General features: G+C 42.4%; 1 protein-coding gene across 6 annotated transcripts in view; it reads left to right on the top strand.

Annotated features, from left to right (window-relative positions):
- The window catches only part of DEGS2 (delta 4-desaturase, sphingolipid 2), a 38,234-nt gene extending 25,081 nt beyond the window's left edge, over positions 1-13,153 (top strand). For all 6 annotated transcript variants that reach the window (XM_038137141.1, XM_038137139.1, XM_038137142.1 and 3 more), the window contains 2 exons: positions 3,132-3,874; positions 10,852-13,153. In XM_038137141.1, coding sequence (XP_037993069.1) covers positions 3,158-3,874; positions 10,852-10,995 — 861 coding nt within the window. In that variant the 5' untranslated portion in view covers positions 3,132-3,157 and the 3' untranslated portion in view covers positions 10,996-13,153. The remainder of the gene's footprint in view (positions 1-3,131; positions 3,875-10,851) is intronic.
- Positions 13,154-15,301: the final 2,148 nt, after the last annotated feature.

Below are 15,301 nucleotides of genomic sequence, written 5' to 3'. Positions count from 1 at the left end.
AGGAACAATTGTTCCAGCCCTAACTGTAGGGCTATGGTGAGTGCTCTTGGATCTCCAGAGAGAAGCATCAGTGGAACAAAATAACAAAATACATAGATTAATCTGTCAGTTTAGGCACTTGGTGAGTGACACCTGCCTCTAAAGGATGCAAAGAACAGTGGAGTCATCTCTGTGAAAAGTTAATTCATTAAATGGGTTGTTTCAGAATTGTGAACCCTTCTGAAAATATACTTGCAGCATTTGTTCTCTCTTGACTTGTAAGAGTGGGGAATGCTGTCTCACCATCGTGGAGCAGAGAGACTGTGGAGCTGTCTGGGCAGAGTTACTAACTCCATTTACCTGCTGTACTAAAGTGCTGATTGCAGTGTGCTGACCTCGGAGACAGTGAAGTCATCCTTGTGCACTGCTGTACATCTACACCAGTGTCCTCACCCTCTCAGCGGTACAGTGGCTCAGTCTGGACAAGAACTCAGACTAGAAGCACCACATCTGCTGGCCTGAGCTAACAGACCTCAGTGAGCTGGAGGCTGGAAGATGTGCTGTGCAGACACCAGAGCAGCTGGGTCTCTTCTGTTCTCACTATAAAGGGCAAAATTTGGTCCCATGCAGTCACATAACTGTAGATGTTGTGTCCTGTCCTGTGTTGTGTGTCCATGCCTTCATCCAACCCCCTGCCCAAGCCATGGTTTCTCTGTGAGGAAAAACCTGAATTTTTCCATGCCATGGTTTCAGGATGGCTTTATCAGTATTAATGATAAACAGCCACACTATTGTGGTTTGACTAGTATGCAAAAATTTACTGTTTGACTTAATCATGTTTTGAATTTAATATTAAACCTTGGCAAGTTACTTAATAGCTGTCACCTGTGATAAGTGCAACCTGCCTGCATTGCTGCTTGCACACAGTGTTGCTGCCATTTGGCAGCAACTGCTCTGGACCCTTTTAAATGGAATCTGCCGTCCTTGTTGGCTGCCACAGAAAGAAATAGGTCAAAAACTTCCATTGTTTTCAAATGACAGTATGAAGCATCTCTAAGCAATTTTCCCATCCCATTAAAATTTCTTCTTTTTTTTTTTTGGGGGGGTGGGGGTGGTCAGTGTGGCCTCAATTTGAGCAGGCTGAGGAGCAGATTTGGTTGTTTTACATTTCATCTCTTCTGGTGACTGCAGTAACTTACCTCTACCAGCCACATGATGTGACAACATTTGAGGTGGCTTGACTTATTAAAGCCTTTTCTGGCTTTTGGACAGATACCCCTAAGAAAGAGCTTAAGCTATATAAAACTGCATGCCTGTAACAGTCTTTCTGACCAGGCTGTTATGTTCTTGTACTTTAGAGTAAACTTTGCACAAGCAGCACTTTGTGTAAAACCGAAGTACCTATTCAGGTACTAGAGAACAACTTTTGGCATGTTCCCTTTATTGGTATGAAAAATATAATTTAAAGAATAGTGAAAACAGCGACAAAAACCAAACCAGAAAAACAAAAAAACGCTGGAGTTTCTGGAGATTTTTGTCAAAATATTTGTCTGACTTTAGAAAGAGATGAACTTTCATTATGGCTTTCCCAGCACTTAGAAAATCTCACTCTTGCCTGAATACTCCTCATAGTGGCCTTGGCTTCCTTATCCTCAGAAGATTTGAGTATATCTTCTTTGTCCTCATCATCCACAGCACTTTTCTAATCTTTGTAATCTCTAATTTCTGTCAAGATGGGCTGAAGTTGGCCAAGAGGCTCAAGGATTGTTGGAGTGGTTGCAGAGCATGACCACATTAACCTGCTTCTTTAAGTAGCACTTCATCTTTTTGAGTTTCTGTAAACTTCTCAGGGTTTGCTTCTACAAAAACCTTCTTTGCATCCAGCACTCAATATCTACCACTGCTTTCAAGGTCACATAAATTACATGTATTGTCTCCAGCCTTTGTTTATAGTAGACACAGCTGCATAGATGCAGATCATTGTAATCTGATTTTATTGCATTGGTATTATACTGTGACAGTCAGATGATGTTTACTTTACTATTCATAAAATGGGCCCATGAAACTCACAGGGACACTGTGTAACCTCAGGGTTCAGAATGAGTGACTTCTCTATGCACTTATCTGTGTAAGCTGCAATTACTGAGAAATGCAAAGTATGAGTTAAAGGAAGGAGGTCAGTACGTGGCTAAAAGCCATAAGGCATCAGAAAGAATCATGTGCAAGTTAATACTGGAAGTGAGAAGTGTGGATTTGCAAAGAGAAGATGTGAATCAGTGAACAGCACCTAGAGGATCAGCTGTACTCTGTATTTTAGTTTCTTTTTAAAGGACCGATGAATGGCTGGTGGGACTGAAGATCAATAAGCTGGTCCTGGCATGACATGAGTCAGACTCGCAGGCCTAGCCCAGGTCTCTACTGTACTGCAGTATTTGTGAGGTCTCATGAAGCTGTTGTGTGATAATCTATGTGGCTTTTACGCCTGCTTTTGGTATGTGACATGGGAATAGAGAAAAATTTGCCATGTCGTACAAAATCCTGATAATATTACTGATTTACTGTGATGTTACTATGTGTGAAGAGTTGTACCTGTTGTGAGCACTGGTAAACACTCAAATAATTAGGATTTCTTTTTAAATGCTGTGTTTGTCATCTAACCACAGAGCAAAACCTGGTGAGCCTGTTGCTCAGCTCTCTCTTCCATTTGTGTGTTCGAAACAGCAGTGTGAAAAGGGCTACAGAGAAGGTGGTTGTATCCCTTTAGTGGAAAATAACATCTGAGCAAAATACAAAAGGACATAAAAAACTTAAAAACATGACAGAAAGTGTTTCTTAGAGCTTAAGTCCTGTGGGATTTGGCATATTACTCCTCATCACTGTGAAGCAATACTCATTGTGGGAAAGGCATATTATGCCACAGAGAGAGACCATCAGGGTATTTTTTTATATGTCTATATATATCAGTATCAATCAGAACTGGATGTGATGCTGGAACCAGTAAAACTTTCACCATAGTGGCAACCCTATTTTGGAATTAACATTTTATAAAACCAGGGCCTCAACCATAATGCAATAAAACCAGAGAGTCACAGTGGTGATTGTGTTTGCCTAATCATGAGCTAACCAAGTTTTCCCTGCATTTTTCCCTTTAGCAAAGTATCCAGAGATCAAGACTCTGATGGGACCAGATCCACATTTAAAGTGGATTGTATCTGGAATGGTTTTTATGCAGCTTCTGGCATGCTACTTGGTGAAAGACTTATCTTGGAAATGGATTTTCTTCTGGGCTTATGCTTTTGGGGGTTGCATCAACCATTCCCTGACCCTCGCCATCCATGACATTTCACACAACGTGGCCTTTGGGAACAAGCAGGCCAAGTGGAACCGGTGGTTCGCAATCTTTGCCAACTTGCCCATTGGCATCCCCTATTCTGCCTCCTTCAAGAAATACCACATTGACCATCACCGGTACCTGGGAGGGGACAGCTTGGATGTGGACATTCCCACAGACTTTGAGGGCTGGTTTTTCTGCACGCCGCTTCGGAAGCTGCTCTGGCTATTCCTCCAGCCTCTGTTCTACAGTCTGAGACCACTGTATGTGAACCCCAAAGCAATTACACGGATGGAAATCCTGAATGCTCTCGTCCAGTTTTCTATAGACCTCATCATTTACTACCTGTGGGGGCTCAAACCTGTTATTTACTTAATAGCAGGTACTATTCTTTGCTTGGGTTTTCATCCCATTTCTGGGCACTTCATAGCAGAACACTACATGTTCCTAAAAGGGTATGAGACATACTCTTATTACGGACCTCTGAACTGGCTCACCTTCAATGTAGGCTACCACATGGAGCACCATGACTTCCCCAGCATTCCTGGATGCAGATTGCCCATGGTAAGTACAGCATCAGCATGAATGAGTTGGATTTTTATGAAAGCTGCTAAACTGTATCAAAAAAAACGCTCCAAATCATTGCAATCAATGAATTTAAGAAAAAAAAAAAAAAGGAAAAAAGAGAGCGGCTTTTTTGGATTTGTTTCTAATTAATTTTAAGCCGAAGATTGAGAGAAATGGCTGTCAAACCGCTGTAATACTTAGTTTATTTGATGCAAACTAGAACATCTGATCCTCAGAGGGCTTGAGGAATACCTTTTGCATGATAAAATCCTCCAACAGGGCTTTAAATGTCTCAATTTACATCCCTCAGCCACTAAGTTTCGACTCTGAAAGTTAGAAGACCCATCTAAAGGGAGGCATGTGGCAATTGCTACTTTAGATTTGTCTAATGATCAATCTGCTAACTATATTGCTTGATTAACATCAAAGAAAATTTTTCTGGTTCTGAGATGACATAATTTTTGGGGCATGTTCCAGCCTGACACAGGTAGCACTGGAAAATAAAGCTGCACTGTCTGAGACTCCTTTTAGCTCTCCTGCCCCACCCACAGAAACTGAGGAGGCCTGGTCTGTCGTTGGGAAAGCGCTGTGGCTTTCCTCCTTTGAAAGGCAAACCCCTTTTTGTTTATGTTTTATCAGTTGTGGGAATCAAATTTGCAAAGCCCAGGTGTCTAGGAATGGTTTTCCATCTCCCTCCAGGTGTGTAGCTGCCCTTGTGTGTTTTATGCAAGGGCTCCTCAGCAGGTGCTCGCAGTGTTAGAGGTACGTGACTTCCAAGGATTACTCCTACATACGAGTTCTCTGACGTAACAGGAAGGAAACATCTTTGTGTGGCCTGATGCAAAGAGTGGAACTGCTGCTCAATATCCTTATGAGGTGGAGGTAGAGCCTGAGGCCTGGGAGCTGTGACCTCCCCACCACTACTGATACCACGTGCAACTTCTGTGATGGCATACCTGAGCAAACGCTGCTGCATGGGCTCGTGTTCTCCATCACAGAAACACCCCCTGAGAGGAGATTCAAATCAAGGGGAGATTTTTTTTTTTTTTTTGTGTAGAAGAGTGTCGGCAGCCTCTATATAGCCTGCAATTGTGTTTCATTCGCTCCTTTGCTGTTGGAGGTCTGTCCTGGAGACACTGCCTGTTCCTGGTGAGGCCCAGAGGAGCTGCTGCAGCAGCCCACACTTGGATATGAAGCTCTCCTGTGAGGCACTCCCATCACTGATACGCCTGATAGCTCAGTGGGGAAGTGCATGTGCTTGGCTTTAGTTTCAAATGTTCAAACCTGTTAGATGGGCTTAGATACTTAGATTACCAAAATGAAAAAAGAAGAGAAGGAGGTTAGCTCGGTATCCTGCACAAGGGAGGTGAGTGACTAATTGAACTTGCTGGGACTGTTGCTCCAGCCCTGATTGAGACCTGAAAAGCTCTTCTCCACCCACACCACAAATAGTTCAGCCTAATTCCTTGAGGCAGTGCAGCAGCTGGAAGTGTCTGCCCTCCTGCATAAAGAGCATGGAATTATTATCTGAATTTCATGGGCTTGTGTTCATGTGTGTTTTGCTCTTTGGCAACTGAGACTTGCCCTGCTGGTGGAGGAGAGAGCAGGCTTGTCAATCACCGTTGCCTGACAGAACTATATGGAAGACTTGGAGTCTGATGAGAGATCAATTACAAGTAAAAATTCTATTAAAAAGAATTCTATTTAAAAAATTTCTATTTTCTTTGGCAAAACAGTTCCCGTAGAAAATCCTTTGACCATTAAAACAAATTGGTTACTCTTTTCCGCAAAATGAGAAAAAAAATCTCTGCCCCTCTGATGAAAAGAGATAACAAAACAGATCCTCGCTGATTAACTTTAAATTTTGAACTTCATAGCAGGTAAGAAACCTCACCTTGCTCTACTTTGCTTAACCTCCTGGCAAATTCCTCACTCAGAAAAGATTTTTTTTTTTCATATTTAGTCTCTTAGACACTTGAACTTCTAATAGTTGCATTGTGTAATATGGATGATCTTTCAGCGAGACTATTTTTATTTTTAATTATTGGCAAATAGAAAGTGGAGTAAAGATCTCTACTTTTAAAGATCTATCCTGCATATTTGAGATCAGGGGAGAAATAGGATTTGAGAATAACTGGATCTTAATCTTGGAAAATAACTAGTTTTTCAGCTTGCTTATCAGGAAAGTAAATCCAGCGTTTTCCTTTGTTACAGGTGTGTCATTCAGAACATTCTGAGTAATGTGTTTGCCACTGGAAAGACCTTTACCCTAGGACTGTGACAGATTTGAAAGAGGAAGAATTAGGCTGTGCTCATAAGCTTATGGATATTAAAGATGAGTGACATGAGTGCGCAGTAAGAACTTGTCCCACTAGTATAATGAGAGATTACACAAGAGACCATGAAATTTAACTTTGCAATGAAGGACCTGCTCTAAGAAAAAAACTCTGTAGACTTAAGGACAGATTAGTCTTTGAATGAAGTCTTACACCTATAAAATATGGCATTGTTTACCAAATGAGTAAAGAGATCCATTCTTCATTCTTCATTGTCTGAAGGACTGAGTATACTTGTGGAGAGAGGAGATTGGAGAAGAAGGAGGAACTCTATTAGAAGCTGCAATAAAAGCAGCAGTGTTACCAGAGGCAAACTAGTTACTCATTAAGCTTGTGGGAAAAGGAAAAGACATGGTATGAAACCAGATTTATTAGACAGACAAGACTGGAAAACATGGTAGATGTGCTGGTTTTGAATTGCAGATTTCATTAACCCTATGATGGCCAGGAGGGCTAGTTCCAGTGCTCACCATCCTGTGGTGGGGATGTAGGACTATAGAAGGAATTTCTTGTAGTAAGCCTTTGAGCATTCTAAATGTAATTTTGTTGCTTTGTGTCATAAGGATCTCTAGTCTCTGTATAGCCCCAGGACAAAGAGTGTGTAAAAGCCATGCTGAAATACTAGGCTGCATTTCACTTTTGTACCTATCAGATATGAATAATATGAGTAGGGTCCTGTCACTGTGTTTTACAAGCACAGAACCAGAGCAAAAGTTTCAGTCCAAAAGATGTCATTTCTTGCCCTGCCACCTTGACCTACTTGAAGAAAAGCCTCAATACACCATGTGCCAAGTGCCTAGTAATTGTCCTGCAGACTTTGCAATCTCTTGTTATCTTTCCATGATAACAGAATCACAGAATGGGTGAGGTTCAGCCTCCCTGCTCAAACAGGGTTATGCTGGAGCACGTGGCACAGGATTGTGTCCAGATGGTTCTTGCATATCCCCACTGAGGGAGACTCTGCATCCTCTCTGGGCAGCCCGTTCCTGTTCTCAGTGACTGCACCGTAAAGAAGTTTTTCCTCATGTTTGGGTGGAGCTTCCTGTGCATCAGTTTCTGCCTGTAGCACCTTATCCTATTGTTCAGCAGCACTGAGAAGAGCCTGGATCCAGTCTCTTGACACCCACCCTCCAGATACTTAAAGGATTGATGAGGTTCCCTCTCAGTTGTTTTTTCTTGAGGCGGAACAGGCCCAGCTCCATCAGCCTTTTCTCATAAGAGAGATGCTCCAGTCCCTCAACCACCTTTGTCACCCTGCACTGGACTTGCTCCTGGAGTTCCATGTCCCTCTTGTACTGAGGAGCCCAGAACTGGGCACAGCACTCCAGATGTGCCTCAATTTTCATTTACAAACTAGCAATGAGTGAAGACTTACAGTTGACATTTGTAAGGAAGAAGGCAGGGAGGAGTTGAAGGAAATGGATCATCTACAATGCAATATATAGAGAGTTTGAGGAGCAGGATTTTGGAATACTTAATTACAGTGCCATCCCCTCTAAGACAATCTATGATCTGGCCACAAAACTTGCTACCTGGAAACTGCCATCTACAGGTTTTGTACTGTAACATAGAGGGTGACTCTTGCAGCCTCAACCATACTAATAGATATAGAACCATTAAGGCTGGAAAAGAACTCCAAGATCATTGAGTCCAAACTTTGATCTAACACCACCATATCAACTAAACCATAGGATGAATTGCCATGTTGGGTCATTTCTGGAACACTTCCAGGGATGGTGACTCTGACACTTCCTTGGGCAACTGTTCTGATGTTTGACAAGTCTCAGTTCAGAAATTCTTTCTGATGTCCAACCTTCTCCCTTGGTGCAGCTTGAGGCCTTTTTTCTCTTGTCCTGCTGCTTGTTGCTTGGGAGAAGAGGCCGAGCCCCACCTGGTTACACCCTCCTTTCAGAGCATTGTAGAGTGATAAGGTCTCCCCTGAGCCTCCTTTTCTGCAGGCTAAACAACCCCAGCCCCCTCAGCCACTCCTCATATGATGTTGCATTTAAAAGGGAGCCTGCATTAAACCCCAGTTACTGCCCTCCCACTATCCAGTTTTTCTGGTAGATAAGGTGATAAATCTATTTTATGTAGAGATGCTGAAATAAATAATGAAAAATGAGATGGTTTTGCTGAAAAACTTTTGCAAAGATCTATTATAAAAGAGAAGCATCTTTTAAAATTTTTCCTGCCATGTGCTAGCAAGATGGGAACACGTACCTACCGAATTTCCTTCTTTTCCATAAGAAAATCTTTCAGAAGTCCCCATCTAACTGCATTCTTTAAATTTTCTCTTTCCTCTGCTCCTTATTGCAGTTTCACCTTCCCCTCTTCATATTTTCTGGGCATCTCATACAGTTGACCTGCCCAGAGACCTTGCAGTGGTACAAGTGGTGCCTGCCTTCCTGCACCAGGTGCTGCTCGTGTTTGCAGAAGCAATTGGGCTGAACACAAACATGCTGTTTATTGGCCTCTTCCATGGGCCATTTTTAACTACTTTGTCATTACTACTTTTCCTTTGGAGCCTTTGGAGCCAGAGGACACAGCCTGAGACATTGCTCCTAGGAGCTGAATTGATTTCTGTGAATCCCCAGCCTTCTACTTCCATGTGCAAGGGGCGATATAGGAAAACTTCCTGGAGCTCCTGTAGTGGTCAGAATACAACAGAATACAGTCAAGAGCTCTGCAGGATAATGTAACTACTTAAGAAAACATGGTCTGGTTTAGAGGGCAAGAAATACATGGGGCTCTGGGGAAGAGGGCAATGGTAGACTTGCCTACGAACTTGGGTAGTGTAGATGAGGGCCTAGCTACAGTTCAAAGGCAGAATTCAGGCAGAATTTTTAAAATGGAGGTAGGAAGGAAGGTCTAAGCAATTGTGGGTTAAAAAATGACCATGTCAGAGCTAGAGTGAAGATTTTAAAGATCTGAGTCCCTGTTTGTGTTTGCATCAGGCCTCATGACTAACCTTCATTCAAGGGAGCTTACTGCTGAAGTAGTCCTCCCTCTCAACCTCTGGCTGTTTCAATTACCCAGCTGGGAAAGGGAGGATACAATACCCAGATTAAATTATTTCTGATGGAGGTTACAGAAGGAGCACAGAGAACCAAATCTGCATCTCCAGAGATCTTGGAAACCTGGAAATCACCTCTCTTCCAGTCATTAACAAATATCTTTAAGGAGAAGTCCTGATGTCTGAATATCATTGAAAATTAACCATTGAAAATTATCAACTTTGAAGTACAAACCAATGCTTTAAAGCAGGAAAGAGAAAATTGTTATGAAGTTGGAGATATTCAGTGAAAGACAGAATACAGTCAGACCTGAACTGAATCTTCCATCTCTAGCACAGCACTACCATGCCAGGAGCACAAGGAGTGTGTAAGGGACAGAGGTACAGAGGTAAAAGATCTTAATGACTCTTGTACATTATCCAACCTACTTCACAGAGAAGTGTCTGCTAGGAAGCTGAATTAATGAGGTCATTAGCAGGGAGCCAAACTAGTTTATAATTTAACTTTCACTGGAATTCTTACCTTTTCACAAGCAGTTAAATGCTGTGTTAAGGTTGCCCCATTGCACCTCGGGTGGTGATGAGACCCTCTTCCTGCATGGCGATTTCTGTGTAACCCTTTCTCTCTTCACTGGAAGTCTGCACTGTGCTCAGTGTAGCTGGCTTTAAAATTCTGCAGGGTTTTAAAGAGAGAAGTCATGCTGTCCAGCAAGACAAACTGCTCTATTCTAGCGCTTTGTTTGTCTAGGAGGTGGAGCTGCAATAAAACCATGCCCAAGCAGTTATGTGCAAGTGTACTGTAGTTAACAGATTCTGCTGCTTCATAAACATGTTCAAAAAGCAAAGCATCTAGTTGGAGCAGGAATAATAACTGATAACTTGGGAATCCTCACAGTCCCCTGAACCTGCCAGCTTTGAAACCTCTTTGTCCTCTGGTTCTGGCCTAACTCCCACTACAAGTGCCACCCCAATGATGCACAGTGCTTCTCTGATGGCAACAGTCTTAAGACTTTGGGAATTGTAGCAGGGATGAAATTTTATCAGACTTGTGACCCAATAATGAATCTCACAGTGTTTTTAATATGAGACTGAGGAGAACAGACCACCCCTGCAATTTTCTTTGCCTGCTGGAGGAACTTATCTCTTGGATTTGCATCACGGTGGCAGAATGCAGGGTAGAAAACAAAGCGTAGGCAAGGCTGTGTCTGTCATTTTCTCAGTTGTTAATTCTCTCTTACCCAGAACCCTCAACAGAAGAATATTAGGAGTGGCAAACAGGGCTTTAAATATAGTGTTCTGGAGTCTTGGCAATTTATAAAGTGGATAAGGTATCTATCTCATTGTGGAGATCCCACCACCTCTGAAATGAGACAAAATAATTCTGACTGAAGGCAGCAATACATCGCCTTTCAAATTATGACACTGTGAGGCAAAACTTACATCAGAAATCTGTTAAGAAGTATCTAAATGCATTTAAGTACATCTCATTTGGCTGAACTTCAGAAGCTCACAAGCAATAACAAGTAACTTCAGGTAATGGCTGTGCTATCAGATCTGAATGTGAAGGTTGAAACACACCTGACTCTGTGCAGCCAAACAGCTCATTCTCTCTCTTCTTCTTCCAGGTGAAGAAGATTGCAGCAGAATATTATGATAACCTCCCACATCACCAGTCCTGGATTCGAGTTCTGTGGGACTTTGTTTTTGATGACACTCTTGGTCCTTATTCAAGAGTTAAGAGACTGTGCAAGCTGGCAAAGGAAAGCTAACGGGGTAGCTCCTCCTGCTGCAGCGGCGTGTGCTTGTTCATTCCCACGACTTCAGTTTTCTGCAGAAATAGAAGGATCTTTGTGTGTTCTGAATTAAAGTTGGTGCATGCTGCTTATGCCAAGAGGATGAGTGTGAAAATGAAGCAATTTTAGGCAACTGATACTTTTTAATAAAGGGTATTTGTATATGCAACCCTCAGTACCTAGATTAGAGTGAACTATGATTAGGTGAACCTTTGGTCTAGGCTTAGAATTAACTTCCTGCGACACACGTGCCTAAGCCCAAGTTTTAGCTTTGTCTGTGGGGGGAATGTTTGTTGTGTGTTATGTGTGAGCATGTGTGTGTGTAGTTCAGGGCTGGTTTCTCTTGGTGCCAGATTGGAAGTAGATGCTCTGTGTGCACAGGACCATGGAAGCAGAGAAAACTGGCACACAGAAGTAAATGATACTCTCTGGAGAACACAAGGGTGCTTTTAGATCAATGTCTTGTCTAATCTAATATCTTCTGATAATTGCTAATAGCAGAAATTTTATATATGCAATGGAATATGTTTATATTTTTGTACATCTGAAACATTATTTCAGTGGCTGCTGTTTGATCTTTATTCCAGAGCTTTGTCCAAACTTTTTTGAATGAATTTCCGTTCTTAGGATATAATACTTTTTCTAACTGACAGATCTGAACTGTGGCAAGGAAAAATCCCTTTTTTTGTGTTCCACCTACTTCCTGATCAGCAGCATGGATGTGCCTCTGTGCCTCTGAGGAACTGGGTGGTCCTTTCTCACTCACCTTTTCAACAGTATTCATAACTTCATATATCTCACCCTTTCCCCTACTGTAAGTCCTCTGGGGAAAGGACAGATTCTAGTTTTAATTTTTCCTTGCCAGAACTATTAGCATTCCTGGTCACCTTTCTTGGTCTCCTCTATATTACACCCCTTTCTGTGCATGGCAGTTAGGAGTACGTGTCAGTGAAGACATGGGGATGTCTTTATCTTCATGGTGGTATTTGTTCCTAACTGCTTTTAGAATAATGGCAATTTTTTCTTCTGTCATTTAAGGGGCACAACTTGTCATTTGGGAAGCACACGATACTCCAGCTATGTAAAATTGCCACTGGTGGTGTTAAGGGGATGTACCTGGAACATGGAGATGGGGTCATTTGTCTCTCTGTATCTCTTACTTGGTGCTGTTGATATTAACCTTCATCTCTCATTTCCACCTGCTGGCATAATAAAATCCTCCTGCTTGTCCTCTCCAATTATAAACTTCTGGCTATCCTCAATAATTCTGTATCATCAAAAACCTTAATCAACATATCCTTTCTCCAAGAAGAACAATATCTTGGGAGTCAGGAATTCAGATGCCATCTAGTAAACTCCCTCTAACATGAAAGCTGGCAAAATATTTCTGTCCTTACAAAGTGGTTAAAAGAAATAAATTATATATTTATATATCATTGCCCTGTAGCCCTCTAACAGTTTGGGTTTTTTCTTCTGGGAATCCATGGCTGTAACAAGGAAAAATATTATTGTGCAGCCTCATCGGTCTTCAAAGTATTAGACCTGGGAAGCCTGATTTCCTCACTGAACATGATTTTGTTCCTTCCTTCAGCAGCACTGGATCCAGTGAGCCAGTCTGTCTGTTCATTAGGCAGCTGAGATAACCTGCAGCCATTTGGGTTCCTCCTTCATTTCCCCATTCTCCATTTTTCTCACCCATGTGATTTTGGTAGTTGGGTAAATAAATACCCAGCTTTGCTCAGCAGATCAAGATCCTTTTTAATACAGGGGCTGAACACCAGTTTATTCACCAATACTGTTTTGTGTTTTTGGATAAGAAGAGCAAGAATGAGGCTTCTTCCAGCACTTCAGCCTTTGCTGATTCCTCAGTGATGAACATACTTAAGACATTATATCTGAATTATTGAAGCTGCTTTTCTCCCAAAGGAAGAGGTGCTGGTGTGGGAACTTCCATTACCTTTGTATCAGTGCTCATGTCAGGGAATTTCAGTTTTTTATTAATTTACTTCAGATTTGCTGGATCTCTGATCACCTATTCAATTTCCCGTGTCTTTAGCAGTTGTTCCTCAACTTTCTTGTCCAACTTAATAAGTTAATATAAAAACCACAATAAAGATTATGCTATCTTCCTCAACATGACTGTTGTCCTTATCCTCTTTGATGAGTGACCTTATGCTGTAGTTCCCTTACTCAGCTGTTTCATGATCCGGTCATTCATCTGCTGTGGACTACTAACCTAGCCTGACACAGAGGCTTTGGTGTAAATGAGCCAACCAAAACTGCAGCTGCTTCTTCACCTGCCTCCCATCAGTATTTCCATCACGGTCCCAACTTGCTTAGCCTGGGCAGCCCCACATTCCTCCTGCTCAGCACTGTCTGTCTCAGCAGGAATTGGCTGGAAGCCTGCAGTGCCTGCAGATGTGCAATGTGAGCTGAGTTCCAGTGTGTGGGGTGCTGCTGGAGAAGGCTGTGATCCTCTTCTCTCCATGGGCACTTGTCTTTGCTGCTACCAGTAATGCTGGCAGGAGGGTTTTTTTTCATAACCATGGGGCATATGTCTGGTTATGTTCATATACCCATAGTCTGGGTTAAAAGTGAGTTAGAGCTATGTATAGTTTTATTCCCAATGCTTAAAAATTGATCCAGATCTCCTTCATTGTTTGGGCACACCAAGGCTCTGGCAAATAGCTGTATTATAGGAAGGATTGGAGAGTGATGCCCCCTTAGATTTCTGCTATGTAAGATGCCTGTGGCCTGCCTGGTTGCAGTAGCTCAACAAGCCCTGTATGAGAGGACACCCTTTTCTGCAGAGACAGTTGGCAAACTGAATTACTGTCTGGGAGGAGAGAATCCTCTGGTAGTGCCACTACTGGAAATAAGCCACCTTGCACATCCCTGTCACTGGAGCTGAAGGCTGGGAACTGGCACAGTGATGACTGCTCCCCTGCCAAGCTTCACCTTCCACCCCACACGCTTTGCTCCCACTATTAAGTGTCCCTGTGCAAACTTCAGCTTATTATGTTGTAATTATATTAGGCCTGCAAAGGTAATTGAAGAAAGTAAGAAAATCCCATTTACAGCAGCTGGCTGATGTTAACCCAGGGGCATGCCATATTCAGGCTGTACAACATGGTTACTACTGACCTTAGGCAGAATGCTACATTCCAAGGAAAAACATGAACCATGCCAAGCACCAACCTCCAGAACCTTAATAAGGATTATGGGAGAGTTTCACAAAACAGATGTGATCCTGAAAAGCAGCCGTTTTGAAGAGTACTTGCCATTATCAGGTATGCCATTAAATGGGTTTATAATTAGGAAATGCATGAGCTACTGTAAGAGATTTATGCAACAAGCATTCTAATCTCTGCTGTTACTGATGCTTGTTCAGGTTGCTCATACTGGGACGGCTCCTTCTTGAGGTCCTGGGGTTGTTGCAATGTGGTGCATCAGTGTCTGCTTGCTTTAGTTCTTGCTTTAGATGTGGAAATCTTTATCCTGCTATTTAACCTCTTTCTTGCCTTCAGCTGGCATTAAACAGCTAACATCAGTCTCAGTCTGGAGCTGACTGTTGCATTAAACTCAGATTTCTCCCATTTCTCCCATATTTATTCTCCGGTATAACCAGACTATGAAAAAGACTCATTTGTAAAAGGCATTTGGGTTGCTTTGAAGAGTGCTGAAGAACACCCCAAAACAAACCAGGTAACATTTTACAGCTGACTGCCAAACAGGACCCATGCTCCCTCCTCTGCTGGGTCTCCTCTAGCAGGCTGACTGTCCCTCCTGCCTGCTCCACCAGCAATGGGACAATCACAGGCTCTCCTGGACTGCTGCATCAGGCTCTGCTCCCAAAACCAATCCTCAGGGCCTGGCTTTTAAAATGAAATCTATATGGAAGCCTGAAGAAATTAAGGGAACTTGGAAAATACTTGACAGATTTCAATAGTGGAACTCCAATCCCTTGGCTTTTGCATGAGGTTACCAGAAGATGCTTTCAAGACAACTGCCACGCAAAGCTTGCACCAGACTAAGTCAAGCAGAAATTCCCAAGATTGCTCTTGATGCCTCAAGTTTTAGCTTTTATACTTTTCAGATTCTGTGCTGCTTTAGTGTGTAGTTCTGAGCTTCATATTAAGGGATGGTAAGCTCTCTTCACAGAGTAAGGAGACAAAACAATTCCTTCTCTAGCTGGGGACCAAGGACAACCAATCCAAATTTCAGGCCCAAGAGCATAAACAACGTGGACTGAAGAGAGAACAAGAAGGATGTGACTTCATAA

The sequence above is a fragment of the Motacilla alba genome, chromosome 5 (assembly GCF_015832195.1).
Source record: "Motacilla alba alba isolate MOTALB_02 chromosome 5, Motacilla_alba_V1.0_pri, whole genome shotgun sequence".
NCBI lineage: Eukaryota > Metazoa > Chordata > Aves > Passeriformes > Motacillidae > Motacilla > Motacilla alba.
This window is presented reverse-complemented; position numbering and strand designations above follow the sequence as displayed.